Raw genomic sequence first — 18,737 nt, forward strand, 5'->3', positions numbered from 1 at the left:
CATATTCCTTATCTTTGAATATTCACTGGTATCAGACTGGATCTGGAAAAAAAATTAGCAATCCCTCTTGCGCTCCGGTAGATGGCATCGTCCGGCTCTGCGCGGCATCGTCTGTGCTGGAAGTGAGGTGAGCAGTGCCTATACAGACTCAAACCCATTGCACTGACCTCATTTCTTAACTGTTTTCTGCACCAGAAGCACAGAGCCAAGATGAGGAAGAGTGACCAGTGTGCCAAAAGTGAAGTCTGACAGGATATCTTAATTTAGAGAAACCATTCCACACAACAAAGAATCTGCAGCTAGATAAGAGTTTCTACCAGATAAAACATTACCAAAGGTAAGTAACTTATTAATCTGATAGAGACTTCTAGCCGCAAATTCCTTACCTTAAAATGAATATCAAAGCAGTACCTCACCCCAGAGGTCAGCCTCAGGATTGGAGGACGAAACAGGCAATGTGCCCATCTCATCAGACCGGACTGCTGAGGTAGTAGTAGTGTTTGGCAAATGTGTACAGCAATGTGTGTGCACATAGCTGCCTGGCAGATGTCCAAGATTGGGACACTTTAAGCTAACAGCGGTTGCAGCTGAAGCTCTGATAGAATGAGCTCTTGGGCAATCAGGAGGCTGTTTCTTGGCCATTGTGTAGCATATCTTAGTTCAAAGGATGATGCATTGAAAGATGGTTCTCTTTTGAATTGCCTTTCCTTTATTTGCCATTACAAATCCAACAAAGATTTGATTGCCTACCCGGAAATCTTTGTTACGATCAATATAAAACAATAATGCTCTTTTTGGATCCAGGCTGTGGAGTCTATCCTCTTCTTTAGAGGTATGAGGAGGGGTAAAGAAAAAATGGAAGGGGGGGGTGCAGTTTCACCTTTGGTAAAAAGGATGCACGAGTACTTAGAACCAGTTTGTGTGGAGAAAAATGAAGTGTAGGGAGGATTAACGGGAAGTGCTTGTAACTTGCTAACCCTCCTGGCAGATGGTATCACCACAAGAAAGACAGCTTTTAGAGTGAAGAGCTGCCGGAGGTAGTTATGCCCTGGCTCAAAATGGAAATACTTGCAGAAGGTAAGAACTCAATTCAAGTCCCATAGAAGCATAATGAAGGGTGTAAGAGGAAAAAGATGCTGTAAACCTTAAAGAAATCTAGTCAGGTGCCCTGAACAGGAAAGCTTGGTCCAGCAACAGTGACTTGAATAGGGAAGCTTGGTTAAACAGCAGTAGAAAGGCAGAAATAGCACACAGGTATCCTGTCCCCGAAGCGTAGTCTTGCCAGGTCAGGGATCGAACAAACAAGAGGACTTCAGACAAGGGTGCTGACAGAGGACGTACACCAAGCCACAAACTTGTCCCAGGCATAAATAGTTTTAGTGGTGGAATGCCAGGCTGTCAGAATGACATCACACTTCAGATGGAGATCAAACACCCTCAACTGCTGCTGTTCAATCTCCTTGCATGAATGTGGTGAGCGGACAGGATCCGGTGCAGTAGCCTGTCATGTTGCTGTAACAGAAGGTTGTCCCGAAGGGGAAGTTGGACTTGAGGATAGACTCATGCTCAGAAGTTCCGGAAACCCTACTCTTCCTGCCCAGTCCGTAGCAACTCAGATGATTTGAGCTTAGTCATTCTTTATCTTTTTGAGAACTCTCAACGGGGTGGTATTGGCAGAAAGGAGTACATGAGTCCTGAGAATGTGTCTTCGAGCGAGAGTCACCTTGGAAACTCCAGCGTGCAAAAGTACTGACTTTGTGCATTTTTGGAATTTTAAATAGCTCTAACCAATGCTCTCCCCAATCTCAGAAGACTCCATTCATGACCCGCTAGGCATCGACAGCTGAGTTTGTTCACTCCGATGTTCAGAGAGCCTCACAGGTGTTCAATCACCAGGGAAATGCCCTGATATTTCAGCCATGTCCAGAGGCCCAAAGCTTTCTGACCCACAACCCAACCCCGTCCTGTGTGTTGCAGTGCCACAATGTGGTGGTGGTGTAGCTGATCAACGCAACTAGCCTTCCCCTGATTGGACGAACAAAGGTTTTCAATGCCAGCCGGATCCCTCTCAGTTCCAACAGACAGATGTGGAGTTGAGACTCCGCCAGGGACCAGAGTCTTCAGATCTCCACCTTCCCCAGATGGCCCCCATCCCAGGAGTGATGGATCTGTCACCACTAAGAGCTCTGGGTGAGGAGAAGAGAGGCCCTTGACCCAATCAAGGTCCACAAGGCACCACTGCACATCTTTTGCAGTTCCCTCCGATATATGGACAAGATCAGAGAAATCTCCCCGATACTGCACCCGCCGAGTCTCAGATCCTACTGCAGAGCTCACATATATCAGCGGGCATGCTTAACCAACAGGATGCAGAAGGCAATGACACCCATCAGCCTCAGAGTCAGTCTCAATGCAATCCAGGATAGAGGCTATAACATCTGAATCAAAGCCTGAATATCATGGAATTGCTGCTCTAGAATAGTCCCAATGAAAGGTAGCATCTGAGAGGGAGCCAAGTGTGACTTCGACATGTTGATAGTGAATCCAAGCAGGATGTCCACTGCAGTCTGGAGGTGGGAGGTGACTGCCTTGGTGGAGCCCGCCTTTAACAGCCAATTGTCGAGGTAGGGGGAAGCATGGAACCTCTGCAGATGTTCTGCAACCAGCACCTCGGTGAACACCTAAGGGCACTGGTAAGACGAAAGCGGAGAACAGTGAGCTCTTAATGTTCATGGCCCACCATGAACCGTAGGTAGAGTCAGGGGACCAGCAGGAAAGGAATGTGCAAATAAGCATCCTTCAAGTCGAAAAATACCATCCAGTCACGTAGGTCGAGTGCAGATAAGACCTGAGCCAGGGAGAGCATCTTGAATTTTCCCTTTTTCAGTAGGTTGCTGAAAGGGCACAGATCTAAGATAAGACTGAGGCTTCCATTCTTCTTTGGCATTAGAAAGATGAGGAAATAGCAAACACGACCTACTTCTGATGCTGGCACCATCTCAATGGCTCATTTGGCCAGAAAAGACAGTACTTTGACACAAGACTGTACAGTGGTCTTCCGTCAACTGACCTGGGGATGGAGGGAGAGGCAACTGGGTTTGGTAGAATGGGAGGGTGCTACCACATTGGACATCTGAAACACCCATTTCTCTCAAGTTATGTCCCTCCATCGTTGCAGATGGTGTAGGATTCAGCTAGCCAACCAGGTGCCTGTGCTGGAGGGCAAACTAAAGAGGCTTTGACTGTGTGGCTGCCTGGGGGATTGGAATAGACTTCTGGCTGTAGGGAGCCACGTTCAAGGCCATGAAAAGACTGAGCCTGCAGCCCATGGTGGCTAGGTGAGAAAGCTGATAACCCATACCACAGCTGTGGAAGGGGTGCAAACTAGAATGTGGAGAGGGGGGGGGGGGAGGGCGGCTACACGGAGGCCACAAAGATCCAGAAGTGTCCCTACTATTATTAAATAGCGCCAAGGCAGAGTCTGCCTCGTCTCAGAAAATAATACCCCTATTGAAGGACATACCCTGAAAAAACAGTATTCCATAACCAGACGTGATGCCTCAGTGCCATGGAAGAAGCAACAGCTCTCCTCAGTGAATAGGTTGCCTCCAACCAGCACTGATTTGTTAACTTCGCTGCATCTCATCAGTCAGCAATAGCTTGGGAAAGTATGGCCCAAGCTTCATCCAGGACCATAGTCAGCACTTGCATAACTGTATCACACACAGTATGGGAATATTTGCCTTATAAGCATGCAATGTTCACGGACCGCAGAGCTAGACTGGTGGAAGTAAAGAAAAAAAAATCCTCATTCTGAGGGCATCCAGCCTCTTGGATTCCCTACCAGGTGGTGTGGCAGGGAACGTGTTGGGATGGATTTGGGACATTGAGGCTTGGACCACCAGGCTCTCAGGGGCAGGGTGCTGGGTGAGGAAGGCTGATTCCTCAGGCACGGGGCGATGGCGGAGGGAAATAGTCATGTCCATAGTAGCAACTGTGTAAGGTTTGGCCCAGGCCCCGAGCAGGATATCAGTGAGGATTTTGCTGAAGGGTAGTAAGGGTTCTGATGGGGATACCCCAGTTGCAGCACCTCCATGAAAACATTTGTTTCGACTTGAATCAGGGACAGTCGCAAGTCCAGGACCTCAGCCTCCCTTCAAACCACAATTGCAAAGGAAGCCCCTTCCTCCCTAACCACTGTTTGGTGAGGTATGCAGACCACTGGTGTCAGCCAGGTCCTCATATCAGTTGTCATCAGTCGGGACACTGCTAGGGGGTTGGTGTAGAAGCAGGGAAGCTCAGATCCCTCCATTCATGTTCCTCAGCGAGCACTTCAGTGTAATGGGGCTCCGTCTCCAATTCAGGCTGTGTCAAAGCCGGAAGAGATGAGTGTCGCCGGTCTGGCTCCGTATTTGAGTCAGGAGTTACAATTGTTTTGATGGTGCCTATGAACATCAGTGGTACCAGGAATAGCAGGACAGCAACGGTCTCCTGAACAGGATTCAAAGTTCCGGCTGGGGTCAATACGGATCCACCAACAGATCTTAAGGGGGCTGACTTGCACTGAGAGCGAACTCAGTTGCAGGGCTACAGAGGACCCTTCCGAACCCATGGGAACCAAGGGTGCTCCAGAGAGGTTAAAACTCCCAGAAATTAAGCTCAAGGCCTCATAAAGCTCTTGGAGTTGGGCAGGGGTCAACTCCGGCTCTAAGAAATTTCAGATGTGGAAAGCAGACCCAGTTTCCGGCTCCAGCTGTACAGGTCCCACTCAGCTAGCAGGGTCGAGATTTGTGGTGGTTTCCTCACATCATCCGAAGAATAGGAGTGATGCGGTTAAGTCGAAGAGCTTTTCAACTTCTTGAACTCCTTCTGGGACTTACTAGATTAAGACCTGAAGTGGGACAAGGAAAAGGCAAGCGACTCCCAGGGTGGACTCGAGAGCTCCCACACGAACAGGGCAAGAGCGGCATAGAGCTGCGTGACAAGTGGCCAAAAGTTTAATTGCCCTCTTTTGGATGGCCTTCACATTCATTGTCTTGCACTCCACACACAATGCAGAGTTGTGGTCTTTTTCAAGACACCACAGATAGACAGTGAAGGGTCTGTCACCGACAACAGTCAATGACAGGCTTCACAAGGCTCAAACCCAGTGCGTCTCTTCAGAGACACTGTGACAAAAAGCAGCAAAAAAGGCATGTCAGTTGTCGACAAAGAGGTTGAAGACAGTCAAGAAGTGACTGAGGGGACCTTGATCCAAATCCACGCTGATGGCGCACAAAAGAAGGAATTGAGGTCACCGCACTGAGTAGCATCTATTTAGGCACCGCACCCATCACTTCCGGTGCAGACGTCACACAGAGCTGAACAACGCCACCTACCAGTAAGCAAGGAGGACTGCTCAAAAAAAATTCAGATCCAGTCTGATGTCTGGGAATAGTCCAAGGTAAGGAATCTGCAGCTAGAAATCTCTATCAGATTTCTTGGTTACTAGCTGCCACAAAGAGTAAAAGAGGAAGATTAGCCCTAGCACCCCAGCCACTTCAGCTTCGCAACAGTTGATTTCATTTAGGAAGCCACCTCATCCAGTGAGCATGCACACCACAGTCACCCTAGCTAAAGGTTCTCATGAGTCAAGGTACCCACCTTAGCCAGGTGGGTACACTGGTTCACCAAAGAACCACTAGGTTTACATCCCATTCAGTCTGTTCAAGGGGTTAAGAACTATAGAAATCTCTTCTGCTACCTGCCATCAGGTAGATACTCTGAAGGAAGTAGATGGGTTAAATGTGGTTACATTTAGGACCTTCCACTGAAACCCATTAAAGCATTCAGTGAAACATGACTGCTGGGCTTTAAACATGAATATAGTGAGTGCCACTTTGCCTTTCTAAAAAATATGGATGCTCCTGGATTTTGTTGAGAAAATCTACATTTTGGTAAAGGGAAGGAGTTTACTATTAAAATTCCCATAAGCTTCCTTTTAAAAAAAAATTGTTATTGATTACCTTGAGACATTATCTCCCAAGTCTTGTTTCTGTTTTAACCTTGCTTGATTGACAATTAAAGAAACATTGTGCAAATGTTCATTCAGTTCTCTCTATCTTGAATAGTGTTTGGTGAGTTGTCGGGCTTAAAAAAAAACACTTGTCTTCTGATGCACTTAATGTAATCTTCATATTTTGTCCTGATTTGTTTCTTGTTTCCCCCCCCCCCCCACTCCCCCCCCCACAGCTTTTCAGGTTGCTTTCATTTTGAAGTACTCATTTGTAGCCCACCTCTCTGATCCAGAATCTAGCTCATTTCTGTCTCCTTAGGACAAAGCCATAATTCTTTCATGACCTATTCTGGAGCATCCATTTGCATCATACATGACGTAGACTGCTGAACTAATGGGAACTAAATAGGGTATATCTACTCCAGCTAGGAAAATGCCAGAGATCATGCTTCTTGCAGCAGAAACAATAAAGTGTAGGGAAATTGGATTGTTTTTGTTATGCAGCTGCTTTGAACATGTTAAACATGACCCTATACTCTACATGAAAAAATACAAAAAGAAATGGATAAATACTTTAATTAACCTCAGCCATTGGTAATTATTCAAGGCTTAATCATTATTTGGCATACCATGCCACCTTGGTTTGTACCCAGCCATATGAAAATCAGTCTTGACCCTGCCCAATCAGAATAGCCAAGTCCAAACTGCTAGGTTCTCTTAGCGAACATAGTCTGTTATCTGTCAAATGTATACCACTAATGCAGCCCCTACCATGGGCATGATAGCACTGATGTTAGCCCGGGTTATACAGAGACCATCAGACTGGTGTATTCTCCTGTCATAAGTCTTCAGACACAATGTCTCTTTTCCAAGAGGTACTAGTTTTGCCTTTCAGTTATTCAGGTATCAACACAATAGACTGCACAGGTGTGTTCCTGAAGACAAAGACAGAGCTGTCTTTGGAGCCTTGTGTTTCTTGCACAAGTACTTTAAGATTGCTGGTTAAGAGAAAGACTTTCCTGAAGACCTGCACCTACTTGGCTATGGCTTGCTTTTGTGGAGGATTTGATGTCAATTTACGTCCACATTCTTAAACAGATAAACTGTCAATAACTAAAACAGACAGACTCCTGTTAGCCAACCAGTTGCAACTTGGAGACTGGTGTCTCCTTCAAGAACTGCATCAGCAAGTGAGGGGTGGGACTATGCTTATGTGTTCACATTAGCATTGTCGGTACTTGTGTTTGTTCTTATACTATCAAGAAGGAAGCAGAGCCTTTTGGGTATTTCTTTGTGACAAAGTGCACCACTTGCTGACTTCTTCTCAATGGCCACAAGTGCAGCATGGAGGCAGGGTGGAACCAAAGTGCTGGATGAGGACTGCAGAGTTCAGCCAACATGATATCTGGATTGTGACACTTTAGATGTCTATATGTCACACACAAGCCAAATGATTCGTGGAACACAAACTGTTTTAATAAGGATAATAAACACTGGCTCAAGTCAATACATTTGATAAACATGTTGTTATGGTAATGGAAAAAGCCAACTCAGAAAGCCAGTACTTAAGGGTGTGACTGGCCAATAGTGGTTTAAAGATACAGTCAAAGGACAGAACAAAATAGGATCCAGCGTGTGTAGGGTGAACAAGAAAATGGTTGACATAGATCAAGTGGTTAAAGAAACTTAAAATAACTTTACAATAAAGCAGTGTTATCGTGAAAAGGAGGGTGGCGTGACATTTGGTAGTGCCTGGAGGTGACTGGTTAAGGGAAAAGTCTTATATTGTTTTCAAGGGATTGCCAGTATTTACGAGTTATTTAGGTTGAAAGGAGTTCTGTTTATGTTGAGAATGACAAGTTTCCCAAACTTGTAGATTTAGTTTTTTAGTTTTGTCTTCAGTTATTTTAGTTATGTTAATTTGTGCATTTGTGAAGTAGATGTTGTGTGTAACAAGTATAGTGTTTATGTTTGTGTATTATGAGGTAGACTTATGTAGGATTCTGTAGTAGGGCAGACTTAAAACTGAGCCCCCTCCAAGTTGCCAATAAACCTTTACTACAGTATCACTGGCTTCCTGTTATTATAATCCAAAGATTGCTTTTAAGTGAAACCAGAGATTAACATTACGAATAATGTTATCCAAAATACACTCTTAAAAATCAAACTGTTAAAACTCTTATTTGCATTTGAAGATACCTGTGGGCTCAAATAAGGCTTGGATGTCCATGTCATCTGGTAGGCCAACTTGAGAAAGCTCATCCCAAAATTTGCTGGTAGTCTCCTCAGGCACAGTTTGAGTGCTTACAGTTGTACAGGACACTATGCTGTGATGTGGAGATCTCTCGTGCTCTCTGTGAAGATGACATTTTCAAATTATGCACGTTTCACACGGACTAGATTAATTTAGTTAAAATGAGATCAAATTAATTAAGCATTAGATGGACATTTACCCAGAGGTCATTATAAAATGTGATGGCTAAACAGTTTGTAGCAACACATACAATTAAGAGACGATTCAGGAACAGACGTCAAGTCAAATAAGAACTTCTTCAAAAATATATATATTTTCTGGCAGGAACACTTATAAATGAGCCACTTGTATGACTAGTAACATTACAATGCACTAACCAGTTCCCCACATCCAGCAATATTGGAATTATTGGATAGAATGTTTAATAAGTAAACCATCAAATCAGTTGCACATACCCAAAATAGAACACAAACTCGCTTAATAAGGGTTTATGATTCTTGTACATTAAGATAAGAAACATTTTAATTCAAATCTGCAAAAATCCACACTTGATGTAGCCAATTGTTTATCTTTCCACAACACTCCCACCTCAAGCACCTCTTATTGACATACAGTATTATGCTGCTTTCGAACTGTGTTTGTGAACGAACAACAAAGCATAAATACCAACAGAGACAAAAATACACTGAGGGTGAAACCACTAGAGCATATTTGCTCGACTCAAATTTTTGATTGCTGAAGCAGTCTCCTCTTCGAAAATCAACACATCCACACAGGGTTTCCACCTCTAGAGACTTGAAAAAGTCTAAAAGATTAAACATGTGTCAGCTGTACTCAATGTAACTTGTGGCTGTTGATGTTACAATTTAATGTCATTCCATCCATATCACCACCAACAAATCCTGCACAACGACAACATTCATGTACATTTATTACAAAAACAGATTATGTAACTACACAGGTGCACTCCCATTCCTTAATCCACACTTCCATGAATCATTATCTGTCTCTTAAGAACAATCATTTGCTGTAACCTTGAACCCTACCTACTAGAACCCGTCAACTCTGGGCAGTTCTCTCCCCCTGCCCTCAGAAATTATTACAACCTTCTGTCTTGGGCTCTCAGGATAGACTTTATTTGACAGCCAGGAGACCCACTGTAGTGCTGCATTCAAAGTCACGTACAAGAAAGAGTCTCCAAGATCGTCTGACTGTGTCTAATATTTATGCACTTAAACAGGCATTAAATACGATAGCTGATGCATACATTACAATCCAGCAAGCACATCCGTTATTAATGTGATTTCTTTCTCTGCCATTATGTTTATTGGAAGTGACACCTACACTACCTGGGCTGCAGGTGTTTTGCGGCTTCTGGATAAGAACTGGTTATGTTTTTTCGAACTGTTTATGTTCTTTCTCTACCTACGCCTTGTAACAAACTCAGGGTGTCACACATACTTTATAGGTTTGTTTTCTGCACACTTGTTTGGTTGAGTGGCACAAAATGGAGTCTTCCTGCAAGATGGAGTTACGGTTTGGTTTCCTATCTCCACAAACCATATAATTTCTTGAATGTGAAACGTCAATTGCACTGCTGCTGTTTTGGAATCCGTAGGTGAAGAACCAGCAAACTTATGGAGCAAGGGTCCAGACCTGTCCTGAAAGGTGCAGAAATAAAGGAACCGACAGCTCCACACCTTCACTTCCTGAACAGTGCAAGATCACTGCTGATCCTTATGGCATAAACTGTCTGCATGAGAAATCAGGTGCTGAGAAAACGCCCAGATTCAGTCGGCACCCAGAGCAATTTAAAATGTGATGAATCAGCAGTTAGACTTATCCATCAGAAGTAGAACTACAACATACAGAATGGAGATGTGGAATAGTCAGGGACTTTTGGAAAGGAGTGGTATGTAGGCTGTACATTAATGTAGGGCGGGAGGAGATCTAATGATGGACACAATGGAACAATGAATTCTGGAGCTGCACTTAAAACTGGAAAACCCAAGTACAAATCTGTAGCATTATGCCTTTTGCCAGCTAAGAGGTGCATTATGATTCACTAGTAGCACCGAAGTGGACCACTAGTTGAAAGATGGAAGAAAGACTTGGGTGAAGGCATCCAGCAGAGAAGAGACTGTCATCAATTTTAACCAATGCAAAGTTGAAGGATGCTCTCCGGGACTGAGCACAGATGCTGTGCATACCTACTGAACCCAAGGACACTGGGCTTTGCACTGAAGCAGAGAGAAGGAATGCTAATTAGAGGGTTAATGACTTGATTTGTTTCTTTATCTAGCACAACAGTATTAGCACTAGGTGATGGACAAAGGACTCTAAGCATTTAAGGACTGTAACCTGATATGTTGACTGTATACTAGATACACAGTTGTGAACCACTGTTCGAATTCAGTATCTGTTATTTGATAAAACAAAAAAGGAAAATGAAAAAAGGAGAAAGGCAGGAAGCTTAGGGTGGTGGAAGAAAGAAACGTGATGGAGTCAATATTTGATAGCTTAAGCAAGATTAATATTCAGGAGTGCCAGCAACAGGCTCTTAAAATACAGTTGGGGCCTGCACTATTTTTGTTAACAAATTAACTACTGTACTGGTGGTTTGGATGGGCAATGCTTTTAGAGCACTGCATTGATTTGGCAGTTAGATGGACAGTTTTTTGATAAACTAAAAATTGCTGTAATCAGTTGAGACATATATATATATATATATATATATATTTAATCTGGTTTGGTAAGGTATTTTGATCACTCCTGTCTTGCCATCAGACTCCAAGGATCCACAGAGGCCTCCAGTCAGGATACCACCGGCAGATCTGTCCTCTGCACCATCTGAGTGGTGCAGATGTTCATTCCGGCTCTGAGATCTGTGCTGGTTCCTTTTTCAAAGACACCAATACAGACGTCACCAGCATCAGAGGAGGATCCTTTGCAGGCTCCAATATCCAACAACAAGATGAATCCGTCGCAACCCCGCACAAGATCCTTTACAGCCTGATTGTGACACTGAACTACTACTACTACTGGTGAGCCACTGTTGGACGCTCAATCAACGTTTTGGTTCAAATCCAGACCAGAGTCTAAATACCACAGATAAAGGTGATGAAGGTTGATGATTTACCCCTGCACCACGATGTTGACAATTTATAAATGAACCAACAGGGGACTAGTGGGTTTTATACTTCCTGATACGGGATTAGTTTCTCCCTCTAATCCCCCAAAAGAAGAGAATGGTTTCCCTGCTGTTGCAATTCGATGTGTTGCTGAGGTCCTGGACCTACAACTACTATCTGTAGAAGTTAAAACGAATTCTCTAACATACGTTCTGCAGCACATGACTGCATCCTCTGAGCCCTTACTTCCATTCAACAAGGCCCCAAGTGATACTCTGACAGGCAATTGGTCAAAGTCTTGTTCTTGCCCACTAATGAACATGTGGATGGTCATTTGCAACAGGCCCCTTCTTTGCAAAACTGACCTTCTTACACAGCATCCTAATCCAGAGCGTTTCGTGGTCCAGGCGTCCACCAACAAAGTGAATCAGAGTTCATTCCCTAGGACTCTCCCTGTGAGTCGAAGAGGATTCAGGAGTTAGGTAAACTAAGTTTCTCTCAGGGTAGGCTAACACTGAGGTCAGTTAATGGTGTTTGCAACTTAAATAGCCACATGCACTCCCCCTGGGACAGGGACAGTGACATCTTGCTGGTGGTCTTGGAATAATTTAGCGACTCCTTGGCTCCACCTTTCAAGATAGTTAAGATGCAGCCAAGACTGATATGTGCTGGGTTTAATATTACAATTTTGTCTTGGGTGAGAGGTCGGCACTTGTGTTGTTATCTTCTTGAGACTGGCTTATGATTTATATGCTTTTGTTGGTCACTGGTACCCTCCACACAGTTGTATTTCAGGCATTGAATTTAAATTTCCTGATGAAGATCCCTACATTGTAAGAGGATTGAAACGTCATCAACTTTGCACAATGACCCTTGATTTTTTTTTATATAAAGTAATAGGGCTGGTTTGTGTTTTTTATATGTATTGTGGCATATATAGTATATTGTCTATAAATGTTGGTTGGAAAATGCCTGAAAAAGAAAATCTCTACCCACAAAGTTTTTTTTATTATTGTTTTCATCATAAACCAAGTACTCAAATAACATTTTTTCACACCACTTACACAAACTCCCAGTCCCGTCCACTCCCAGCAACAGCAACATAACTCAAGTATTGAGATCCCCTCACAGCAATCTGTTTCTTGGCCTCAGGACCAGACAGTCAGTCAGTCTCTCACTCTCCCCTACTCAGGTGGCTTGTCTACCCACTAGTTTTGATCATCAATAAATATCTTTTCCTAAAAGAAAAAATGGGATTTTTGATAGTGTCAGAAGTAAGTTCATGGATGTGATTGTGGCTTAACTATGCTTATTATAGGGACCTTTGAAATAGCAAGTACCATTGGTCCCTATATATTCTTGGGTTGCCCTTGTTATTTGTATTATGATTCTGATGATAGGTCAAATATGTTGCGCAGGTTCTTGTTCATGGATCTCATGTTAAAGAACGGGCTATTTAGCTGCAGAGTATTTTGTCCTCCTGTTGTGACAAAGGATCAGGGATGTGGGATACAGTACAATACGAGGGAGGAAGGGCATGAAGGTGCGTTTTTTTTTGGTTAAGGATGGGGCATGAAGGTTGTAGGCAGAGGTAACCTTGATTGTGCTTTGGGGAGCTGAGGTGTAGGAGGAGGGTGGAGGGGTATGAATAAAGGGTGTAAAAGAAGGAAGAGCATGGTTATATTTGTTTGAGAACTGCAGTATATGAAACATAGAAAACAATCATAATTTGTATTCATTTTTAATCTGGGCTACTGGAATTATGAGGCTGCGCGGCTGCAGCATTTTCGAATACTTATAAATTTGCCCCGTAATCCATCATCTGATGCATAATCTGCAGATTGTAACAAATAAACTGTTTCTATTTCAAACGGTGCAAAAGTTATTAAAACGCAAGGACACGTTTAGCTACGCAGCCCTTTTTAAAGCTTTACTGGTATCTTTTCGGTTTGCTTCTTGCTGTGTTTGGGTGTTAAACTGGTACTATTGAGATGCAGCCAATGACCAGACAGCGTTAACAAGTCTAAAAATGTCCAAAAAAATGGAGTACTACCATTACAATATGTGCTGCATTACACCACATAAATTTGACTTTTCTTGCTACATTATTTACTAAACCATACCGCATGATTGCCCTCTACTGCTGCATAATTACAGTCGCCCTGTTTTTAATTTATTAACAACAAATGAAAGGATAACTTACGTGCTCTGCCCTCTTTGCCTGTGTGCTAGTACATTTTGATTGGAAATATTACATGTTTCAACACTTCTGCTGGTCTCGTTGTTCTTAAGAGATTGGGATTTCCATGTGCTAATAAACTCGGGTGTCGGACTGAATTGTTTTAATTCTCCTTGGCCCAAAAAACTTCGCTCTCCACAGTAACAAAATGCACAACATTTTTCACTGCAAAAAAAGCAGAAAAGGATGCTTTTACTTTTCCGTTCCCCAGCTCTTATCATGGCAGAAACATTTCGTAAAAGACATTTGCTTTGACACGTTTTTGCTTCAGATATATTTTACAATATATTACTTAATTTTGAAAAACTAGTTGTCAATTACTTCTAATCCCAAATGGAGTGCCGCTGAGAGAGAAATCATTTACTTCACAGTTGAGATGGCACAGTGGATAGAGACTTGATCCCAAGCACTTGAGATGGGTTTTTTCCTGTTTGTTGATAGGCACGACTGAAGAAGATGTGGTGTCTAAGTAGTAGGCATATGTTTTTCATTATAAAGTGTAAAGTAGTTACATGAGTTGATAGCATCATCACAAAGCAAAATGGAAGGAGAAATGCCAAACATGTATACAAAGATAGAATGGCAACAGACGGTAATTCTAAAATCAACATTGGAATAATAACACCTGAAGATGTATGTCGTGGCTAGAGAAACTGTCTAATAAAGAAAATCAATTTGCTGAGAAGAGAGCTTAATTATTTTATGTCTTATTTTAGAATGAAAAGCTACAGTTTCATCTTGTGGTATGTCCTAACATGTCTCAGAATTGGTTTTAATAGCAGGCAAATCATGTAAAATAGTCCCCATTACCTCCCCACACAAACGCATTCTAAAACAAGTGAACGATATAATAAGGTATGTGCAATAAAGCCAGACTTAGTGGATGTGGGGGAAACAGTATATGCGTAATGTGTCATACTCAAGATTCCTAGAGCACATGCAGACAGATGAACCAAAATCTTTCCAAAATATCTGTGCCTAATGTTTGACAGAATGGCTGAGGGCCATTCGTAAAAGGAGTGCCAAAGGTCAGGCTGCTAAAGGATGTAAAGGAAAACTCCAAATATGGAAAATTCAAATGAGTACTGGGATATGAAGCTAGAAGCTACTAGAGACTGGGGACCAGCATCAACAAACAACTTTGACAAAGCCTAGGCAGGTGGGAGAAACGATGGTATGCAGTGGTTGCCATCCACTCGCTTGTATTAGTTTTGCACATGATCGCTTAAACTCTATGGACGCATTTTAAACTGTCAACTTTTTTTCTGTTTTTGCATAAGAAAACCAACGGGTGCTCTTTTTCTCTGATGTGGAACTAGAAACAGTGAGTGATATCTTTAGCAGTGTCTGTGTACAGCAGTTGTTTGCTAATGCTTATTTGTTGCAAAATAAAACAAAGTCAATATGGCTGGCACATAATTTAAAGTGCATCTTCGCTCACTAGCGAGTTAAAGCGCTCAATAAGGCACCATACATGCACTGTGTTAAACAACTTTTCATTTTGGCTTTCACCAAATTACCCACCCACAATAAAACACATTATCTAGGCATTACTGGCAAATTCCTGCAGTAAACAATACATTTGAACATAGCAGCAGATGGCCATCGTGCAATGATGTTGTGCATAGTTTGTTGTTTAACAGGTCCAACACAGCCACCACACTTAATAGGAACATGTTTGCCATCTTGGAATGGTTATCAATGATACACAATAGACAATACTATTCCAAGACGACATCCTGGTTTAGAAGCAATGACTGCAGAGGATGCAGCCTACTGTTGATCAAATGAGTGGCAAGCATGCAGTTTTGTGGCATACTCTGGAATAACAAAATAAATAAATAAATAAAAAATAATAAAAGAAGGGAAGAAATGAAAAGGGGTCTATAAAAGGAGAAGCAAAAAGCTCTGGACCACCAAATACAATGCTTAGGGCCAGTAAGTTTTATTACACATTATTACAACATAAATGTTGTAACACCAGGCTTTGTCAGAGAGGGTGACCTACACAAAAAACCTGTCTTTTCACATTAATCTGAGATTCTGTTACAAAAACAAGCCTAAATGCTTTAACATGGTGTAATAACAACTCACCCTTGAAGATTCACTGGCTTTTAACATATGCTTTTCACAAGAAATAAGGCCTACTGTCTTTGCTGTAAATTTACATATTTAACAGATCAGATATAAACCAAATGGCATAACTTTTCCCGCTGAACCAATTAGGCATATGACCTTTATCACTGGCTTGTCACCATAACCAACCTATGCCTACTGCAATTAGCATAGGGCTTCCCAGGTTTTCCCAGAAGGCAATCACAAATAAAATCGTAGCAATGAAAATATACACAAAATTATAGTTTGCAAAGCAATACACGACTCTTACATGAGAGGTTAATAAGGATTATCAAGGTAAAAACCTTCAAGACACAGGGCAAGTCAGAGATGGTAACTTACCCCAAAACCCTTGCAAACGAGGTTAATCTGCAAAATTCCTTTTAATACAAATTGTACCTACGGGCTGTAACACAGTATAATAAGACCCTCTTACATACCTGTTGGCTTTAACTTCTACTTTTTTTAATAATAAACAGGCCAAGCCTACTGTCATTGTTGTAACTTTAAATAATAAAAAAAAAAAGGTCAAACCTATAAACTTTCCCACAGGAAAACAGTGCACTGTTTTTTCAAGCAGAATCTTAAACTCTGCCCAAATGTTGTATTGAAAAATTCAACATGTGAGCAGAGCCAAATCCCCTCTCTCAGTAGTGCTTCTGAAAACTCCTTCTGTTCAAACACATCATGGATCCACACATGTTCAATGCCAACTGTGTTGTGAAGTCAAACCTAAAAAGGGCTAATCATCCAAAATTAACTAAGAGTTGGGTCTTAGTGAGTCCAGAGGTACCTTAAAGTCAGTTGCAGTTCGCACCGTTAATGAGGAGAGGGGTGGCACACGCGAGGGAGGGGGGACAGCGCGCGGGAGCAGGTTTAAAAAAAAAAAAAACTTCCCTCGCCATGAAGCTCCTCTCCTCCGTCTTGTTGGCACTGCAGGCACAGGCTCCCAGCACCCCAGCCCCCCTGCACCAATCTGGACACTGCTCTGAGCAGCGTCAGGATTGGCTGGGAGCCCTGGCTGGGCACTCCCAGGCAGACTGGGAGCCTGTGCAGGCTTTCTCCAGCACAGTGACTATGTGGCGGGGCTGGAGAGAGCCTACAGTGCATGTGTGTTTGGCCGGCCCAAGATGGCCGGCCAAACACACATGCACTCTGAGGGGAGTGCTCTGTGCACTCCCCTCCAATTCGGTCATCCCCTACGCCCTGCCGCTTTCACCACGAAGGAATAATAAACCTAGTTTATTATTCCTTCATGGTGAAAGCGTTGCAGCTTCTGCTGCTGGTGAGGGGAGGGGGGGAAGACTGTAGGAAGGTAGTCTCTTTCTAGCCTTGTTACCCACACTTTTGGCCTGTTTGTGAGTATATGTCAGGGTGTTTTTACTGTCTCACTGGGATCCTGCTAGCCAGTGCCCAGTGCTCATAGTAAAAACCCTAGGTTGTCAGTGTGTTTGCTATGTGTCACTGGGATCCTGCTAGTCAGGACCCCAGTGCTCATAAGTTTGTGGCCTATATGTGTTCCCTGTGTAGTGCCTATCACTGAGGCTCTGCTAACCAGAACCTCAGTGTTTATGCTCTCTCTGCTTCAAAATTGTCACTGCAGGCTAGTGACTAATTTTACCAATTCTCATTGGCACACTGGACACCCTTATAATTCCCTTGTATATGGTACCTAGGTACCCAGGGTATTGGGGTTCCAGGAGATCCCTATGGGCTGCAGCATTTCTTTTGCCACCCATAGGGAGCTCAGACAATTCTTACACAGGACTGCCACTGCAGCCTGAGTGAAATAACGTCCACGTTGTTTCACATCCATTTTACACTGAACTTAAGTAACTTATAAGTCACCTATATGTCTAACCCTCAGTTGGTGAAGGTTAGGTGCAAAGTTACTTAGTGTGTGGGCACCCTGGCACTAGCCAAGGTGCCCCCACATTGTTCATGGCACTCACAAAGTCCGGGGACACCATTACACAGGTGCACTACATACAGGTCACTACCTATATGTAGCCTCACAATGGTAACTCCAAACATGGCCATGTACCATGTCTAGGATCATTGAATTGTCCCCCCAATACCATTCTGGTATTGGGGGGACAATTCCATGCATCCCAGGGTCTCCAGCACAGAGCCCGGGTACTGTCAAACTAACTTTCCGGGTCTCCACTGCAGCTACTGCTGCTGCTGCTGTCAACCCCTCAGACAGGTTTCTGCCCCCATGGGGCCTGGGCAGCCTGGTCCCAGGAAGGCAGAACAAAGGATTTCTTCTGAGAGAGGGTGTTACACCCTCTCACTTTGGAAATAGGTGTGAAGGGCCTGGGAGGAGTAGCCTCTCCTGGCCTCTGGAAATGCTTTGAAGGGCACAGATGGTGCCCTCTCTGCATAAGCCAGTCTACACCGGTTCAGGGATTCCCTCAGCCCTGCTCTGGTGCAAAACTGGACAAAGGAAAGGGGAGTGACCACTACCCTGACCAGCACCTTCGAGGGGAGGTGCCCAGAGCTCCTCCAGTGTGTCCCAGACCTCTGCCATCTTGGATGCAGGGGTGTGAGGGCACAATGGACAGCTCTGAGTGGCCAGTGCCAGCAGGTGACGTCAGAGACCCCTCCTGATAGATGCTTACCTTTCTCAGTAGCCAACCCTCCTCTGTGGGCTATTTAGGGTCTCTCCTGTGGGCATCTCACCAGATAACAAATGCAAGAGCTCATTAGAGTTCCTCTGCACTTCCCTCTTCGACTTCTGCCAAGGATCGACTGCTGACTGCTCCAGGACGCCTGCATAACCGCAACAAAGTAGCAAGAAGACTACCAGCAACATTGTAGCGCCTCATCCTGCCGGCTTTCTCAACTGTTTCCTGGTGGTGCATGCTCTGAGGGCTGTCTGCCTTCACCCTGCACTGGAATCCAAGAAGAAATCTCCGGTGGGTCAACGGAATCTTCCCCCTGCCAACGCAGGCACCAAACTTCTGCATCACCGGTCCTCTGGGTCCCCTCTCACCCTGACAA

At 43.6% G+C, this 18,737-nt stretch overlaps 1 protein-coding gene across 11 annotated transcripts in view; it reads right to left on the bottom strand.

The window, feature by feature from the left end:
- The window catches only part of KMT2C (lysine methyltransferase 2C), a 1,516,687-nt gene that overhangs the window by 1,231,495 nt on the left and 266,455 nt on the right, over window positions 1-18,737 (bottom strand). For all 11 annotated transcript variants that reach the window (XM_069211124.1, XM_069211114.1, XM_069211120.1 and 8 more), the window contains exons 4-5: window positions 13,584-13,784; window positions 8,195-8,349 (exon numbers count right to left, since the gene is read on the bottom strand). In XM_069211124.1, coding sequence (XP_069067225.1) covers window positions 8,195-8,349; window positions 13,584-13,784 — 356 coding nt within the window. The remainder of the gene's footprint in view (window positions 1-8,194; window positions 8,350-13,583; window positions 13,785-18,737) is intronic.

The sequence above is a fragment of the Pleurodeles waltl genome, chromosome 10 (assembly GCF_031143425.1).
Source record: "Pleurodeles waltl isolate 20211129_DDA chromosome 10, aPleWal1.hap1.20221129, whole genome shotgun sequence".
In the NCBI taxonomy this organism is placed as follows: domain Eukaryota; kingdom Metazoa; phylum Chordata; class Amphibia; order Caudata; family Salamandridae; genus Pleurodeles; species Pleurodeles waltl.